We start from the raw sequence: 19031 nt of genomic DNA, 5'->3' as shown, positions 1-19031 counted from the left end.
TGTAATAAATGAACAGTTTATCTTCCTAATTAATTAGTCACACACGCACAAGACTGTCACACACTTATATAGACTGTCACATACCCATAAAGCCATTTCTCTCACACGCTAATATCTTTCTCTCCAGAGTCTGACTATTTGCGAAGAAGTGACTTACCAAAAAAAAAAATGTAAATTTAATTATCTAATTATCGAAGGGGTTTAAGTTAAACCATATTTTATATTTTCAAGTGCCTTGTTGAGTATTCCTGGGGCTGGCTAGCTCTATCTCTTCCATTGCACCCAAAACATCCTGCACGGCGCTTGAATCCTTGACCCACTCCCACGAAAAGTGCAGGAAATGCCAGTCCACCAAAAGACAACAGTGAGGGCTCAAATGGAGTCATAGTAGAAAACAACAATCAGGGCACAAAAATGGAGTACAATCGAGACGTGTATGAAATGGTCAAGATTATATTTGTTTATTTAATATTCTTTTGAATACGGGTTGAGTTCGACTTTATCACTGGGCTAAATAATTTGTTCAAGCTTGGCTTATTTATTAAATGAACTAAATTCGAATTGAGTATTGAACGTAAAATAAGAGGTAGTAATGTAAATTTGGTCATTCAGCTTTAATGTTAAGACAATATTACTATTTATTTTACATTAAATAAATACTCTCTATTTCAAATGAAATGGAGAGGATTCTATTCCATCAAACTGATAGTCAATCAGACTGGTTCATTTACAACCTTATTTATGGTTCATTATTGTCCATCGAAACGGGAGTGAAGGACCCCACAGATATTCCAAGTTTTCCACCCTTGAAAACCATCTACCTAAAAAGGAAACTGTGGAGCGATAAGAATCATAAAGAGTGTTCTTCAGGGCCCTCCATTGTGTTGTGCACTAGTTCTGACGCTTCAACTCCATGACACCCTCATTCCATGGCCTTTTTTTTTTTTTCTCTTTTTTTCTTAAAAAAATAAAAAAAGTAATTTATTTATATTTTATCTTTCAAATCCAAGTGAAATGACCAAAATGCTCCTGACACGCAACATTTGACAACTGCTCAATTAACTGCCATTTGAGACATGCCCTTCTCTCTGCTTCATCTATATAATCCCCAGAACCCCTTCATTTTTTTTCACAAGCACACAACATTCGAGTGGGTTTTTTTGTTTGGTTTCATTGTTTAGCAGTATCTGAGGTTTTTGTTGAGCATTTTGGTGGGTCTTTGAGCAAAGAGAAATGGGTGTCAACTCTAACAGAGTGGAACACTTTGCATGTCCAGAAAGCAATCTCACAATCCCATCAGAGTTGGGGGGAGCAATGCAAATTCACGACGTTCGCCTTCCACCAGAGAAAACCACTCTCCATAAACTCAAGCACAGGATCTCCGAGATCTTCTTCCCCGATGATCCACTCTACCGATTCAAGAATCAAACTTGGCTCAACAAATTCATCCTTTCTCTTCAGTTTTTCTTCCCTATATTTCAATGGGGCTCTGAGTACAATGTTCCTCTTCTGCGCTCTGATATCATCTCTGGTCTTACCATTGCCAGCCTCGCTATCCCACAGGTGAGAGAAACAAATGAAGCTCTGTTCTTCTTGTTTTTTTTTTAATAATCCGGGTGTCCAGGGCTTCGCTCAAACTAGATTTTTGAGACACCATGCAAAACGTCTCCTCTACAAGAGTTAGGTACACTCGGGCTTTCGATTTCCACTCAAAAGGGGTTGAACCTTGGACTTGATACTTCATTAAGTACCCGGACCAAATGACTTACCATTCAAGCCAACTCTTTGGAGTTATTAATTATGTTTGTCATTGAAGTTTGGTTCCATTTCTCGTGGACCATATGAATTAGTATATTATGTATCCTATGAACATGGTTTTTGTCTTTACTCCTCATAAACTATATTTTCCAATGTCCTTTTTCATAAGGTGATGTTATTTGGCTACATCATAGAAATGGAATATACATTTTATCAAACCATTTGACCGTTGGAGACAAGAACTCTTTTTTTTTTTTTTTTTTTTTTTTTTTTTTTTTTTTCTGGTGATCTAATTTAGTTTGTAATACTATACTGCAGGGAATCAGTTATGCAAAGCTTGCCAATTTGCCACCTATAGTCGGGCTATGTAAGTATCAATAACCACTGATGTATTTACTAAAAATATTAATTATTTTGATTAATTAATAAAAAATAAAAACTGGGTTTGATGCAGATTCAAGCTTTGTGCCCCCATTGATTTACTCAATCCTTGGAAGTTCAAAACATCTTGCAGTTGGGCCAGTGTCAATAGCATCTTTGGTGATGGGATCAATGCTAAGTGAGGCAGTCTCTCCTAATGAAGACCCAATTCTCTATCTTAAGTTGGCCTTCACTGCCACCCTCTTTGCTGGTTTCTTTCAGGCTTCTCTAGGTTTCTTAAGGTATTCTAATATTTCACTTCTTCAGCCCTTCTCTTTTGTCATTTCATTATGAATGAGTAATATTATTTCAAAATTTGCTCTTATTTCTATATTAGAAATGGTGGTAGAAAGAGAAGTCTTTTTAACAAAAAAATTCTTAGGGAGATTGAGTATAGAGTCTTTAACCCAAAAGTTTAAGTTTATATGTTTGGGGTCAACCATGCTATATTAATCGCTCACACTTGTAACTCATTTTCAATATGAAATTCAATCTTTTTATATTCATAAGTGAGTTCATCACTACATTGCTAGGCTCCCCCTCAAATGAAAACTTTTTATCAACTTTTATGTGCTAGGTGAGTTTGCCCGTGTCGTGTACTTTTTCCTCTACTCTAAGGACTCGTTTGTGCCCATGCCATGAATCTTTTCCCTTATTCTAGGAACTCTTTGTCAATGCTTGCGCCAGTCCACCATGCCACGCTTCACCGACCTATCTCTGATATCACTTGTTAGAGAAATTAACATCTTGTAGAATCTCTCAACGAGATTATAATATAGTATGTTAGCATACCACTTAATTTGAAAGCTAAAGTTTATAGGTTTTGATCCAACTATGTCATATTAACCGCTCATACTTTAGACACAGTTTTAACGTGAGATTCAATCATTTTACAATCACACATGCTCAACATAAATTAATAACCTTAAAAAAAGAATATTTCACCTTTTAAAGAGTAAAAGAATAATTTGTAAATGGAGATTGATAAAAAGAAGATAATCATTTTCTTTTCCTTGTTGAATTTGTAGTTGATTTTGACTTGTGATTTGCAGGTTAGGGTTTGTAATTGATTTTCTGTCAAAGGCAACTCTAGTTGGGTTTATGGCTGGTGCAGCCGTCATCGTATCATTGCAACAGTTGAAAGGATTGCTGGGGATCGTCCACTTCACAAGCAAAATGCAAATGATTCCTGTCATGTCCTCTGTTTTAAACCAGAGAGATGAGGTAATTATTAACCAGAATAAAGTAGTCGCTAGTCTATGGAAATTTATTCTCTTTTTTTTTTTTTTTTTAGCAAATACTTTAGATATTTACACAAAAGGAGCTTTTAGAATTTTTTTTAAAAAAATTATTAATAAAGGCAACTTAACCATGTATGCTTTCTTTTAATAAATCCAAGCAACTCAAACATAGAAATAATTACTAGAAGGACCTGGTGCCACCAACTTTCTCCAGGGAGAATCATTATGTATATATTTTTCAATATATCAAACAGTTCCACACAATAAAAGTTTGATTCTTTATGTCAAACTTTTATTGTGGTGGAATTGTTGGAGATATTAAAATATTTCTTTCTTTTTTTTTAGTTACAAAAAAAAAAAAAAAAAAAGAATTGTGTTTTATTGATATTAGTCTAATTTCAATTTTCATCCTCAGTAGTATTTTGAGTAATAGTGGTACAATTGATGTGCAGTGGTCTTGGCAAACCATTGTCATGGGTTTTGGTTTCCTCCTCTTTATGTTGACTACAAGGCATATTGTAAGTGTTTCTTTGCTGCTCAAAAGCATAATCTACTCATCAACATGTTCTGTTTTTTGGTTTTTTGTTTTTAATGTTCTAATTAATTTTGTATTAATGAAAACAGAGCAATAGGAAACCGAAGCTTTTTTGGGTCTCAGCAGCAGCCCCATTAACTTCAGTTATTCTCTCAACCCTTGTAGTTTTCCTCCTCAAGTCTAAGGCAAGAGGAATTCCAATTGTAAGTAGTACTAAAAAGTGGCAGGTTTTGGAACTTCTTTCTTTCCATTAGTTTAATCATGTATTGATCTTTCTTTTTATCCTTTTTTTTTTTTGAAAAGATTGGGCATTTGCCAAAGGGCCTTAATCCCCCTTCACTAAACATGCTATACTTGAGTGGCCCTTATCTAGCTGTCGCTATTAAAACCGGCATCGTGACAGGGATCTTGTCTCTCACTGTAAGTTGAATGTTCTACGTGTTGGGCCTCCCTGACGGTGATTTACCACAGCAATGTTTTTCTCTTACCAAATTCCTGCTGTTTTGTATTGTTACTTACAGGAAGGAATTGCAGTGGGGAGGACATTTGCTGCTTTGAAAAACTACCAAGTTGATGGAAACAAAGAAATGATGGCTATTGGTCTTATGAACATGGCTGGTTCATGCTCTTCATGCTATGTTACCACAGGCATGCAATTATGATACCCTTTTCCAAATTATGCAGTTGTTTAACAATGGCTGAAGTTTCTAATAAGATAATGTTTTCAGGATCATTTTCTCGATCGGCTGTAAACTGTAATGCCGGAGCACAAACGGCAGTGTCAAATATTGTGATGGCTTCAGCTGTGCTTGTGACTCTACTTTTTCTGATGCCACTGTTTTATTACACCCCCAATGTCATCTTGGCGGCCATCATCTTAACGGCTGTGATCGGGTTGATAGATTACCAGGCTGCATACAAATTGTGGAAAGTTGACAAGCTTGATTTCATGGCTTGTTTGTGCTCCTTTCTCGGTGTTCTTTTCATTTCAGTGCCTCTAGGACTTGCCATTGCGGTAAGCTTTTTCACCCCTTCATGTTTCACGTGTTGAGCTTCACTTATTAAATGAGAGTTTAAACCTACACGTGAGGGGAGTTAAATGATTAAACTCGCCCCTTCTTATCGGCTTAAGCTTTTAGGATAAGTGATGATTTATTAAAGCTAATTGTCTGCAAAATTCAGGTTGGGATATCAGTTTTCAAGATTCTGTTGCATGTCACCAGGCCAAACACAATGGCATTAGGGAATATCCAGGGCACTCAAATATACCAAAACCTCAGTAGGTATAGAGAAGCGTCAAGGGTGCCCTCATTTCTCATTCTTGCTATTGAGTCTCCCATCTACTTTGCAAACTCAACTTACCTGCAAGAAAGGTGAGTCTCTCAAAATATATGATTTCCAAGTTGCTTCTAAGTACAACTTTGGGATTACGTGAAGTTATGCATATAGTTTTAGTAGGATACACTTGAGCATCTCCTTGACTTGTTAACGTTTTTTGGCACAGGATGTTAAGATGGGTTCGAGAGGAGGAAGAGTGGATAAAGGCAAACAATGCCAGTACACTGAAATGTATAATTTTAGACATGACAGGTAACACTTCAGTCATCCAAACTCGTTTCGTGAGATATCGGCGTTGTTTGACGACACAAGCTTTTTGCTTTTTTTTTTTTTTTTTTTTTTTTTTAAAAAAAAAAAAAAAAAAACGTAAAAGCGTTAACAAACAACTTTAAACACAAAACACTCAAAACTGACATCTTTTGAATCAAAAAGCAGAAAAACACCCTCTAAAAGTGTTGTCCAACGAACCGATGTCGATTCTGGTGCATTTGGCTGACCATTTTTTATTATTATATTCTCAGCTGTGACAGCCATAGACACAAGTGGTATAGACGCAATATGTGAAATCAGAAAGATGATGCAGAAAAGAACACTCAAGGTAAAATAAATAAATATATAGTAATTATCTCAGAAAGTTTCATAAATGCCAGAATTGTTTGGTGGGGTTCTGATTAGTTATGTTGTGGTTGTTGTTATGTAGCTTGTGTTGGCAAATCCTGTTGGGAGTGTGATGGAAAAGCTAGAGCAATCACAACTCTTGGAATCCTTCCGTGTGAATGGACTCTACCTCTCTGTTGGAGAAGCTGTGGCTCACATTTCTTCTTTGTGGTATCCTCAGCCATGACTTGCAAAGCTTGGCAATCAAACAAGAGTTCTACTCAGAGGACTCAGGAGAGGACTTTTCTTTTCTTTTATAGTCGGCGACAGTATTTAAAGGCAATCAAACTTGTAGCTTTTTCTTTCTTTTTTGTCCCTTTCTAGTGGGAAAGATGAAAGCTATATGCTCTTCAATCAAAGAAGCGATTTTGAAGTTCAGATTTTTGCACTTGAACAGGCTCAAGATGAATGAGAATTTACTATAAAATAACTCAAACAATACAGAATACTAACATCAGCACTCAACAATTGCTCTCACTAACTACTTCAGCAGAGCTAAATTTGACCCACACCTCCCTTTATATGAATTACAACAACAAATCCAAATAAACAAAAGAACTATATTGTTTGAGTTATAGTAAATTCTCATCTAGAACCACACTCCAAGCAATTGCAATCAGCCAATCAACTAGACTTCAGAACTCACAGAATCCTTGCCAATAAATTCCATCTTCTGCATAATTCCATATTTTCAGGTGTCAGCTTAAATCCTCCTTTCGCCATGATCCATCTCCCAGCTTAATCTTTGAACAATTTTCTCCTCTGATCTTGGTTGATTCCCATGTTTAAGATCATTTATTTACTTCCAAAGACTATAAATTTCCCATGCTAGCTTTCAACCGGCAAGCCTTCCATCCCTTAACCCCCTTCCCAGTTTTGTGTAAGGATCAGTAATTAGACTTCAACAACATTGAAAAAACATATGCTCTCTACTTTCTAAACAACCTCTACAGAAGAGCACATCCCCTGTACAACCCCATTTCACCAATTCCTTACCGTCGAAAGGCCATCTCTAACAAGAAGCCATAAGATAAATTGTCTAAATTTCATTCATCCTTATGAAAAGTTTGAAGCATGCCATAAAGATGAATATCGATGAGATTCGAAGAATCTATCATATATGCAAGCCAAACTGATCAATTATAAACCAACCCACGATCTATTCTACGAAATATGAATAATCATGTTTGCTTCGGGGTAAGCTCTACCTACATGTAATTAGGACAATCAACGTATGTTTATTGAATAAACCACCTATTAATAACTAGCCTTGAGCCAAAAAATCGCAAAAACAAGCTACCTAGTACGACAGTTTACTAGCCCCATAGCCATAGACTATGCCCAATTGGTTCAATACCCATGCCTGGTCCAGCTCAGACACAATTTGTTGAGTACGTGAGAAACAAACAAACATCCGCAACCATATAAAACAAGTCTTGACACAGAATTATATAAATTTTTCAAATTCATCCAATTGATCATCTTAAAGAATAAGACCCAAATAAACTAAGCATATTACAAATAAACCAGGAATGATATATCAGACGCAGAATAAAGCATGATCACATTTTCCAAAACAACCTACAGTTAGTCATACATGAAACATTTCCTATACTCATTTTCTCATTCTTCCCGTCATTTAATGCCACCTCAAATTTCTTTGCACTTCTTCTGTCATAGCCACCAGAATCTAGAGATAAAGCTATTTTTTTCTTATCACACCTTATAGATTCAGTACTTGATGCGCTTGAACCAGGTGATCCTCCCTCCAAAAGTATGGAAGAAACAGCCATTACAGAAAATTTTGCCCTTGCCTCTTCAGTCTGCCATATCAGTCAAACATCTGCATGGGAATAGTTGCAAATTAATCCTGTTGGTACTACAAGAAGGGCTAAAATAAGACACTATGCAACCCTTGTTGACAATTGGAACTAAATCCGGTAAAGTATTCTATTTCAAGCTATGAGATTTCTAGTAGGCACAAGATTGCCCCCATAATATTCCTAGAGTCTAGACCATCAATCTGAAGAAAAAAAAAATATTTATATGGAAAAACAATCCTTCAACTGCCAATCCAACAAACACAAAGGGGCACTCGGAAAGAGTTGGGTATCACATTAAACAGCCAGTAAATCACAGCGAAAGAAATATAGAAACACAGCAAGCAAATACCACAGTCCAAATGGAACTTATCTAAAAAAGGGTGGGTGAGTTGGGAGAGAGAGAGAGATGAACTTCAACCCTATCTACTTCCCCAAGGATTAAGTTTTAACAAATAATTGAAATCTGCCTTTTAAGGCAACAAACCTGTACGTTTTATTTAGAATAAAATAAACTTGAAATGATGAACCAGATTTTTTCTTTCTAAGCATGAACCTGAATATGTAAGTGTAAAAGGGTCCATCTAGAATGGATAAGGTGGATATACCAAACGTGGATCAACTACCCACCCACCCGCCCGCCCCTTTTTTCTCCCTCTCCAAACTGAACCATCAGCATCTCCTTCCAATTATTTTTCTTAAATTTTCCAAGATGAGAACTAATTGCAATTGGTACTGAACTCTTTTTTTTTTTTAATTACGAGTACACTTTTGATAAAATGAAAGTCTGTCTCAAGTAGCTTTTGGCGGTTGATTCTCAATAAGATGGATCAGTCTATTTACAGAATATAAAAAATTTGAAATTGTTATCCCTTGTCCCAAAATACGGTTGAGAATAAAGACTCATGTTTAGAGGTTTACAAAAGAACAAGGGGCTCACAGAAGTCCTACACATAACAAGGGACAAACTGACTTTTGATGTGTGGTAAAATAACCATATAATAACTGAATTGTGACTGAATTGTGGCACTGATCAAGAATTTGATGCACGAGGATTCAACCAGAGAGAAGTCATAATTTTACTGCTTATCATTACTGTTCAACCAACAACTTCTTCTGTGCATGTGAAGGATATCAAACTATAGTATACCATAATCAAAATCAATAATATATATGAAAGCAAGCGAACAAGTATACATTTAACGAGTTCTGGACAGAAATACAACAGTGAACTCCCACCAATTATATGAATTGATGGCTGCTTGAGATCATGCATACAGGCTGTTGTCAACCCACAAGGAAATCAACAATTGGAAATTGCCCAAGAGAAGGTTGACTCAATAAGATAGGCATCAAGAGAAAAAGAAGAATTGCAGAAGTTTAAAGTTTTATTCCCTATTACAAGCATATATATCTGCAAATGGACTATTTCATGGTAATAAAAATTATGACAGAGCATTGCTTCCATCATTTTCTAAGTATTAAACTAAAAAGAAACAACTCAAAGTGCAAATTCAAACATTAAGCATAAATAGTATCACAATTCAGAAGCTAATATGCAGACCCAACAGAGTATAAAACAGTATCAGCGGAACAACATTCAATGCATGGAGTTGAGTACCAGACTTGATGTAAATGACAGATTAGAAATCAATCCCCACTAAAAAGTAGTCAGCAGCCACCATTTGATAGTGAACTATGTAACAAGAACAGATGTAACAAAATCTCTTTCACCTATGAAACAAATAGCTGGAAAGAACATTTATCTTGATTAATGTACAGAAGAAAAGTTCTTACTCGAACGGTATCGTGTAATGGGAATCTCTCGCAGTTCACGTCTAATGCACAGATATTCACCTAGCAAAGCCATCACTGCAATTCCAGTACCATTCAGAACCCACCACGTTATGGAGGAAGGCCAACCTCCATATACAATGCATATGAAAAGATGGATAATGTACACAGTGGCTGAAAAATCTAAGCACTTTTTTGCCCTCTCAATCAGATAAAGCATAAATCCAGCTCTGTATAAACAAGAAAAATTTGCTAGTCAACAAGAGAAATATATATTTTTTCATTTTGCTGAATAAAGAAAAAAAATACTATGTATTTTCTTAGCCATTTTCCAAGATAATACACATCTGCAAACCATTACTAAGTTTTGCTAGATTCCTTTCATCTCTAGGACATTGATTTTTTTTTTTTTTAAATAAGTAATTGACAAATATCATTAAAAGTGTAAGGCGGCCCTAAGTACACAGGAAGTATACAAAAGGAAACACCTAACTAGAGTAGCACTCTATGACATTGATTTCATAGAGCATGTGAGATTAAAATCTTACTTTGTGAATGCAGAAGAGAGGGGGGGAAGTGACCTTTAGCCTTAACATTTCTGATAAACATTTAAGTTGACTTTTACAGTGGTACCATTTTCAATTTATCTAAATAGGATCTCAAGTCATACACCACATACTGCATAATAGATCTAGTTTTATGGAAAGACTAGCATAAAACGTTTTTAAAGGTATAGGGCACCTTTACAAAGCAGAAAACAGCCTCTCTTTTTTTTTTTTTTTTGATAAGTAAGCAGAAAACAGCCTCTAAAAGCACAAAATACCATAAAGACAGGGACCCAGTCCATGTAAATAAAATTTTAATCACCATTTTGTCCTCATGAATACCCAATTTCATTAACAACAAGATGTAACTACAAACCAGCTAAATGTATGGCAATCAAAATTTGGAGACATTATGGGATGAAAGCAAATACTGGCACAGCTTCTACCACCAATATGAATGAAACTAGAAGGAAGGGGGGGAGGGGGGGGGGGGGGGGGGGGGGGGCGGGGTGGGGAGGGGATAATGGCCATCATTTTGTTTTCTTCTGGTCAGCAAGCATTTTGTCAGGTCTAGAACAATAGTCTACAAAAAAGTAACTAGCACAAAGTATCACATCAACAAAATGGAAAATTTACTTGCACAACACACAAGGACATGTCAAACCCATGGTATTTTTTAAACACTAAGAGATTCTAGATTCTGAGAAGTCAAAAGAAGCACTCTAGTCATGATTCCAAATGTAGGAAACATTTCGTCAGTTCTCAAGTTTACAACTTACATATGATCAGAAATGAAACATTGTAAAGATTGTAACTAGCACAAAAGTTCCAAAGAACGCTGTTCAAAACAAAACAAAGAGAATGTTCTTCTTTTTCTCATTAAAGGGGTTTTTTCTTCTTTACTTATTGTGTACTAGGGTTGCGTCCTTTCTAATCTATTCTAGTTACGATTGAGTCTTATCTTTTACCGAAGTTCTATTAGAATAGGAGTAATCTAGTAATCTCAAACTTGCTGACATGGGTTGTAACAGAGGCCCCTGAGTCTTCTTTTATGCCTTGTGTTTTATTTTGTGATTTCTTTTTCTATTAGGTTTAGTAGTTTCCAACTTGGTTTTGAAATTCTTTTATTTATTTCCTGTTATATTTGGGAATCTCAATCTTTGTAAGCCCACTACAACTTCTATACTACATCAAAATGGTAGCAATGCAAGGTTCTGCATGATGTTTTCACATTGTGGGAGATCCTACACAAGAAATTTGATTTGGGAAGAGAGTAAGGCACTTCTAAGAGACAAAATTTGTCCTCAAGATCTTTAGGATGATCTTCTTGACAAGTTGTATATTCTTCAACAGGGTGATTTGTATGCGACTGATTTTGCAAGAAGATATAAGGAGTTATTTCTTGAGTTTGAAAATGAAACTATGACTATTGTTCAATTCAACAGTAGGATGAGAACTGAACTTAAAAAAAAATAAATAAATAAAAAAAGATCTCATATATACATGTAGAAGATTTAGAAGATGCTATTGCAAAAAGGCTATCCAGTTGAGATGTTATTAAGATTTATGAAAAAAACTAGGGGTAGGTTTGGTTAGGTGCTGAAAAGTGTTTTGAGTTTTGAAAAGAGTTCTCAAAAAGGTCAAAATTGAGATTTGATTTGGTGGGGTCCACAAAAAAAATTCCTGACGTCTCTGAAAAACAAATGAGAACTATTTCTACATAATAAAAGAAGAAACTTTTTTTAGGAAAAAAAAAAAAGGATGCTGCCCCATGGCTGTCGAACGGCCCTAGTGGCCACTGCAGTGACCGCCACCACGACTGGGTGGACGACTACCATGCCAGATTTTTTTAATATATAATAAGGAACGTCCACAACTGAAAAAATAAACCTCTAGCTTTAAAAAAATAAATAAATAAATAAAATAAAATAAAATAAAAACCGTCTAGCGTTTTACTTATAGAATAGTGATTGGTGAGAAGTGTTTTTTTTTTTTACCAAAAGAGTTGTGGTTTGTTTTGAAAAATGTGTAAATGGCGGAGGCCACATCTGAAATCTGTTTGGTTAACTGATATTTAAAAAGAGTTTTCAACGTTTGAGATGCGAAAGAGTTTTAAAAAATCTTGCCAAACAGACTGTACAATTTTCAAGTCTAGATATAATGTTGAATGGCTAAAAATGCATGCAAAAGGCCAAAACAACATGGGAAGCAAGTGAAAAGGCCTAATAGAGAGAAACTGCCCCAACAAAAGGTTGGAAGGCTAGAAGAGCATGTGAATGAGTCTAGACAATATGCAGGAAAGCTCGAAAAGCCAGAAGAGTAAGCAGCAGAGCTCAAAAGGCTAGAGGATTCAATACAACTTGATGAAAAGGTGAGCTAGAAGCTTTTGATGAGGAGAAAGCCTCCGAATTGCTCAATGGAGAACAGGTAGGACATGAGGGACAATTCACTCTTGTAGGAAAAGAAATTGATAAATAAGATATGGTTCAAAATTCAGACTATACAGTTATTCTCAGTACATATCGATCAGCTACACGTACTATTCAAGAATAGGCAAAAGTTGAAACAAAAAAAGATAAAAAAAATAAATGCAACTGTGAAAAAATACCAAAAGAGGCTTTGGTAGTTGGCGCGTGAGGGCACGTCCCAGCATTATCATTAAGGATTTTGCGGTTCGTATTTCTTTTGATTAGCAATGGGTTATTTGGGCTACTTCTATGTCGAAGCAAAATTATTTAAAATGTTGTCTGAGATTGGTAACAGTGGTATTCATTTTTCCGAGAGGAACAGAGGTTTTTACTGGGGCAAGCCGAGCATGGGCTGATTGTTAAAGACAGGAGGAGTTGATTAGAACAGACAATCTTCAGGACTTCTATAGGACTTTCAGAGTGGATCGTATAGTGCACATTGCCCAAGACGTATGAATAGCCATGGTAGGTTTTTGGAGGTATCAGAATACGGTGCAAGAGGGTGGCAAAGCTTCATCATCACTCCGGAGGGCTGAGAAGGGAGCGGGTGGGGTAGTTGTGTTTTTCAGATCAGGAAGGTGGTTCACTATTTTGGAAAGAAGGATACTGTCGGGAGTACTATCAAGGAAGCCTTCAAGTACTTATCAAGAACCCTAATCTAGTGCTGAATTTCCTAAATATCCTACATCAAATTGGTATCTAAGCCCAATACAGCTTATGTCCTGCATCTCCAGCTCGTAGGCATTTTTTGTCATACTAACTTAGAGTAGAAGGCTAGTAGAATAGACTAAATTAAAAATCCATAAATGATTAGGAACTCATGCAGGAGGGAGAGAGAACTACTAAATCAAGCCCATGCTGAACACCAGAATGACTACATCCTTCAAGTTTGAGGATGTTCAATCTTAAACAAAACAAACCCGAATTGGCAACAAAATCATTGATGATAGCTTTGACATCTTGCGTTTTGCAAGAATAAACGGAAGGCAGAAGGAATGTTCATGGACCAACTTGAAAAGCATGACATCAATAGTAAAACTCAAAAGAATGAAACCAAAAACTTCCAATGTCAACAAGAAAGGCTTTACTGCAAGAAAAATTAACAGAAAAGATGAGAAATGAAAAAAGGATGGATGGTAAAAAAATAGATGATTATGAAAATCCACTGTCACCATATTTGGCATCTTAAATGAGGGGAACATTATAAATCATATAAAATGAGGGGAACATCAAGATGTATTGCCCAAATAATTTAAAAAGTGCAATATACAAAGAGATAATATAGCTGTCATTGGTATACATACAATAGAGGAATGCTTAACCATATACTTTTAAATGATAAAAACAAGACATCCACTGCACATTAACTGAAAAACATGTTCCCAAAATTAATATACCATGGTGAGGATGTTGAACTGGGCAGTTACAAGCCCAATTAGAAACATAACAAATACTAAAGAAAAGATAAGAGAAAGCCAACTTCCATGATTTCACAAATGATAACAAAATCTGACCTCTGAACCAGTAAAATGTGATTCAGTTGAAGGCAAACAAGGATAAGTAGAAGGATGACAAGGACATGCGCAATACTATGGCAGATGACATTATGGGGTAAAAATAACTAGAATATGGTTCTAGATTGAGCAGTTTAGCCAAAATGGAATCATTTAGTTTATCGCAATTAATAAAGGTTTGGCAATAACAACATCATGTCTGCATCATACCATGCATAACACCTCATACAAACTTAAGGAGTTGGAAAGTAAAAAGCAGGAGATAGAAATCCACAAATATTTCTAATTACTCAAAATTTAGAAATGTCGTGCTGAACGGAAATAAAAACTAAGATTCATATTTATGCCAGAGACATCAAAAGCAAAGGATCTAAGTTATGAAATTATAAATAAAAGTGAAATGGAATTCTCACCCTGCAAACGAGCTGAGCAGAAACGAAGCAATGACAGACCAGCCGGTAACTGTAGAGGTAGTGGCAGTGGCATAATCAAAGAAATACACCAGGCTCATCCTAGACACGCGAGTCCCGACAAGAATTGTCAAGAATACTCCAAGACTGAGATAGTATAAGCATTGAAGGCAAACAATTTGGGCAACAATGAGCCAAGGGTCCCATGAAACAGAACCATAGAACATGACTACAGCACCTCTTCCAGGCAACCCAAACCCACCAACCAATTCTCCAAGTCAAAAAAAAAAAAAAAAATTCTTGTCCACAGAATCTGAAACTCAATTCTCAAATCCTCGCAATAATCAAACCCATATCCATAATACCCACGAATAGTTTCTGAACTTCGAACAATTTTTTAACCCATCACAAACCCAATTCTCAAATCCTTCGACTCAAACTACCTTAAATCCACTACTCTAAACTCTAAACTACTTTCGAAAGAAAACCCAATACTGCAGTAACAAAATCGAAAAACCCAAATCAATCTGATTCCTTCAGTGTTCCCAATTCCCCTCCTCTATTTACTTTCCTGATACTCAAATTCAAACCCATGTCTTGTGGATTCGGATCTGCAATGAACCAAAATGCAAAAAGTTTTTCCCAGAAAATATAACCAGTTGCTGAAGCAAGACCCAGTTTTTCTGAGAGAATGAAGTGAAATTCAGATTTGCGTGAATATGATTGTAGCAAGGGCTGGAAGGTCCAGATTAAAATTCAATTGATCAAAGACTAAATAGAGAAAAGAAGAAGAAGAAGAAGAAGTAGATCGACAGGTGGAAGCTGACCGTATGAGATTGTTAAGAGAGTGCGAGAGAAAGTTTTCTTTCTCGCAAGGAATCACGAGGTTTTTGTTTGTAGGATATTCGCACCACTCCAAATTGCTGCGCCTTGCGTACTCAAAACTGAGAGCCCAGGCTGGTGCTCTGTTTTTTCTTTCTTTCTTTCTATTTTTATTATTTTTCTCCATTCTTTTATAATAAAAAAAAATGAAAAAGGTAAATTTATTTCAATTAGATTGAATGACTCAAACTTCGGCGAAATTTTCTTTAAATTAGTCTAATAAGTGTCAAATGTCATTTCTCACATGTTTTTTTTAATATTTTAAAAGTTATTTATTGCCCTTCCATCATTAATCTATGAACCCAAACATTAATTTTATAGAAATCTAAATATGTTGAATGATACTTGTCACTTATTAAAGTATTTTAAAATAAATTTCTTCTAAACTAATTTGGAGAAAATTTGTGTCCAAAAGAAAAATTGGCCCCTATTTTTTCATATGTTTGAAAAAGAGAAATACTAAGGGTCAATAGGATAGAGTTTTCCTCCTAACTGTGTTGGAGGAATTTCTTTTAACCTAATCTATAATATGTTCTCCAAATTTGGCTCATATTCCTCTAAAATTTTAATAAATCAACCATTAAATTTGTAGAGCCCATCATTGACTTATGTAGAGTCCACACAAGTCTACAAATCTAATGGTCGATTGCAAGAGAGTATGGGCCAAATATAAAAAATATATATTAACCTCTAGCATTTCTCATCGGTCAAGTGCTTGACCAAATTGTAGGTGAAATTTCTGTCATATTAGCAAGCCACCTAGTTACCAACTGCCATGTAATGTATGAAATTCTAATTATATCCTGTTACTTAAAAAAAAAAACAAAAAAAAAAAAACAAAAAAAAAAAACATAAAAAAGAAGTTGGGGTCTACGTGAAGGCTATGGAGATTAGGGCTATCAATTTTTGACATGACTCACAAATTCGATACAAACCTAACACAAAATTAAAGGGTTAAGGTTTGTAAGTCTGACATGTTTAATTAAATATATCATGTTAAGTTTGAGTTATACAATCTTATCTACATGTTTCGATACGACCTGAATCTGCCATATGACATAAATGACAAAAAAAATTTGATATGACCCGTGAACTCGACACGAACTTAATACAAAATTAAAGGATTAGGATTGGAGGTTTGACCCGTTTAATTAAACGAGTCGAGTTAAGATTAACTTATATAATTTTACTCATATGCTTCGATACAATCCAAATTCGATACACAAATACGAATTGCTACTTCTGGTAAAGACCCATCCACCTTTATTTATTTATTTGTATTACTATTTTGTAGTTGGTATAATTAAAATTCAACACAAATTGTAGAGAGTATCTTTATTATCACGTGATGGTTGGCTACTAAACAAAATGGGGTTCTTTGCCCTCAAGGCAGAGGAATAAGCATTACCTATGCATTGGATTGTGTCTGTTTGGTGCAGATCTGAACTTAAACCTGATAATAGTCATGGGTTAGCGGATGTTGTTGCCTTTGTTTGCCATGTTTGGTTGATGACTGTAACTTTAGCTTCGGCTATGATTTGCTTCAGAACTTTTTACTTTGTTTGTAAGAACTCTTGCTAGCGACTTTTTATTAATGAATGAGTATGAAATGTTTTTCCTTTCAAAAAAAAAACCTTGTTCACGTTGTAGAAACTCTACTGGCAATTTGAATGAAAAAATAACCCAAAGAAAGTTAAAGTTTTCCCTCTCTCCTAGGGTTTCTTCTCCTAGTAGAGAACGCTGCACAGGAAGAGGGGGAGAACCTTTGATCTCCCCCTTCTCCCCTCATCCTTTGCTGCTTTCTCTTCCCCTCTTCACCTTATGAGATAAACTATTTACCTGATGCTCCCTAGTTCCTTATGCGGTGTTTTTTCCCTTTCTTTTCTGCCTTTTTCCCTTCCTTTGCCCCGTTTTTGGTTTAGCCCCTCTCCTACTACCCTTGAGCTTAGATCCGTCGAGTCATTTTTCAGTTCTGGCTTGGCTCTTGGATCATAGTGGTCTAAGTCCGATCTACTGTCCCCCGCTAGACCCACGTCGACTCGCGCTCTTCCCACTAGCACTCCGGCTCCGTCCATGTCCATCGTCTCCTTCCGTCGCTTTTCGGCAGCCTCGCTGATGCCTATTTTCTTTTGGTATCGCTTTCTGTTTTTGTGTTTTTTTGGCTTTTGTCTCTTTTTTCCTTTGTATTTCTTTTCCAATTTTTTCTTGTTTGTAACCTACCTGTTTTTTTTTTTTTTTTTTTTTTTTTTTCTTGTGTTTTTGTTGCTCGTAATAAGGCTCTCTGTCCTCTCTTTTGATCTGCCCGCTTGATGATCTGTGGGATATTTGCTTTTGGTCCATACCCTTGGGTTATGGATGTGAACGGTATCCTGATTATTGGGTCGAGGAGGATGAGTTTCGATATAGGGGTTTTCTGCTCTCAGGGTCGAGGAATGAGAGCTACATATGCATTGGATTGAGTCTGTCTGGAAAAGATATGCTGTTAAAACTAAAGGCTAGTCATGGGTTAGTGGATGTTGATTCATTGATATTTTTGACGTCTGTAATCTCGTAGCTTCGACTATGATTTGCTTAAGAGTTTTTTACTCTATTTGTAAGAGCTTTTGCTCATGATCTTTTTATTAATGAATAAGTATAAAATGTCTTCTCCTTAAAATAAAATAAATTGAATGAAAAAGATTATAGTAGGATTGATTTTTTTAAAGCTTGAAACCTCAGACTGAATTTATTTTATTTTTTAATGTTGAAGCATAGGGACCATTTTTTAAACGAGTGAAAACCCAATAATTAATATATTATTATTATTATTATTATTATTTTAAAAAAAGGAAACAAAACGAGAAAGAGAGTAAAGAGACCATTAACAATACAATTTTGTTAATATTATATATATTAATTTTGTTAATATACTTTTTTTTTTTTGAAAAAAAAAAAAAAAAAAAGTTGATATAACAAACCCCATCAAATAGAGTAATTCTAGGTACCATATTTTTATTCTCCTAAAATCCTCTTAAAGCTGATGTGGCTTTCAAAATCACTATTGGATCAAAATTCAAGTATAATTCATTTAAAATTAATTATAATTTTAAAAGCCACATCAACTTTAGAAAGATTTTATAATGATAAAAATATGGTACTTGACATTACTCCAACAAATGATGGAGCAAATTACTCATATGTCATGAGTACCCCCCTAACGTGTGAAACAAATTAGAATAGAGGTTGGGATAATTTTGGGATAAACCTGAAAGCCACCTATTTCCTTACAGATTAGGACTAGAAAACTTGAAATGATTTTTGGTAACTGGACATTAATTTGTTTTTGACTTCTTTTTCATAGCAACCTATCATTGTTGGTCTCATGATATTTAAATATACTCTATATACATTGCACCAGGTGACCGCATAGCGCAGTGGATTAGCGCGTTTGACTTCGGATCAAAAGGTCGTGGGTTCGACTCCCACTGTGGTCGCTCGCCTGAGTTAATTATTATTATTTTTTTCTTTTTAATTGCTATTTTACCAACTTCTCAGTTAATTGCAGGCAGGTAAAGAAAAATCACTTCTTCTTCTACATCTAAAGCCATCCCACTTACCTTGGAATTTTTTTTAATTTATTTTTTGTTCTTTTAATTAGCCAGAGAAGGTA

At 35.4% G+C, this 19031-nt stretch overlaps 2 protein-coding genes and 1 non-coding gene across 4 annotated transcripts; 2 read left to right on the top strand and 1 right to left on the bottom strand.

The window, feature by feature from the left end:
• The first annotated feature begins 1146 nt into the window (after positions 1 to 1146).
• On the top strand, positions 1147 to 6308 carry SULTR3;4 (sulfate transporter 3;4). Its single transcript, XM_059601481.2, has 13 exons — positions 1147 to 1563; positions 2077 to 2125; positions 2213 to 2420; positions 3231 to 3402; positions 3872 to 3937; positions 4044 to 4157; positions 4258 to 4374; positions 4476 to 4602; positions 4683 to 4969; positions 5137 to 5327; positions 5459 to 5544; positions 5814 to 5890; positions 5993 to 6308. Exons 1-13 carry the CDS (start codon positions 1234 to 1236, stop codon positions 6134 to 6136), a joined length of 1968 nt encoding a protein of 655 aa, XP_059457464.1. The 5' UTR covers positions 1147 to 1233; the 3' UTR covers positions 6137 to 6308.
• A 1064-nt stretch (positions 6309 to 7372) lies between these two features.
• LOC132187264 (structural molecules protein) lies at positions 7373 to 15469 on the bottom strand. 2 transcript variants are annotated; one of them, XM_059601524.2, is made up of 4 exons: positions 15328 to 15469; positions 14504 to 15235; positions 9567 to 9793; positions 7373 to 7792 (listed from the first exon to the last, which is right to left on the bottom strand). In XM_059601524.2, exons 2-4 carry the CDS (start codon positions 14725 to 14727, stop codon positions 7785 to 7787), a joined length of 459 nt encoding a protein of 152 aa, XP_059457507.1. In that variant the 5' UTR covers positions 14728 to 15235; positions 15328 to 15469; the 3' UTR covers positions 7373 to 7784. The 2 variants fall into 2 exon arrangements, with proteins under 2 accessions (XP_059457507.1, XP_059457508.1); XM_059601525.2 differs by having other exon boundaries at positions 14504 to 15183.
• Positions 15470 to 18781: 3312 nt separating this feature from the next.
• TRNAR-UCG (transfer RNA arginine (anticodon UCG)) lies at positions 18782 to 18855 on the top strand. Its single transcript has one exon. It is a non-coding gene; the product is annotated as a tRNA-Arg (tRNA).
• The last annotated feature ends 176 nt before the right edge of the window (positions 18856 to 19031 follow it).

This window comes from Corylus avellana, chromosome 6 (genome assembly GCF_965113065.1).
Source record: "Corylus avellana chromosome 6, dhCorAvel1.hap1.2, whole genome shotgun sequence".
NCBI lineage: Eukaryota > Viridiplantae > Streptophyta > Magnoliopsida > Fagales > Betulaceae > Corylus > Corylus avellana.
The sequence above is the reverse complement of the archived record's forward strand: the minus strand, read 5'-3'. Positions and strand labels throughout refer to the sequence as shown.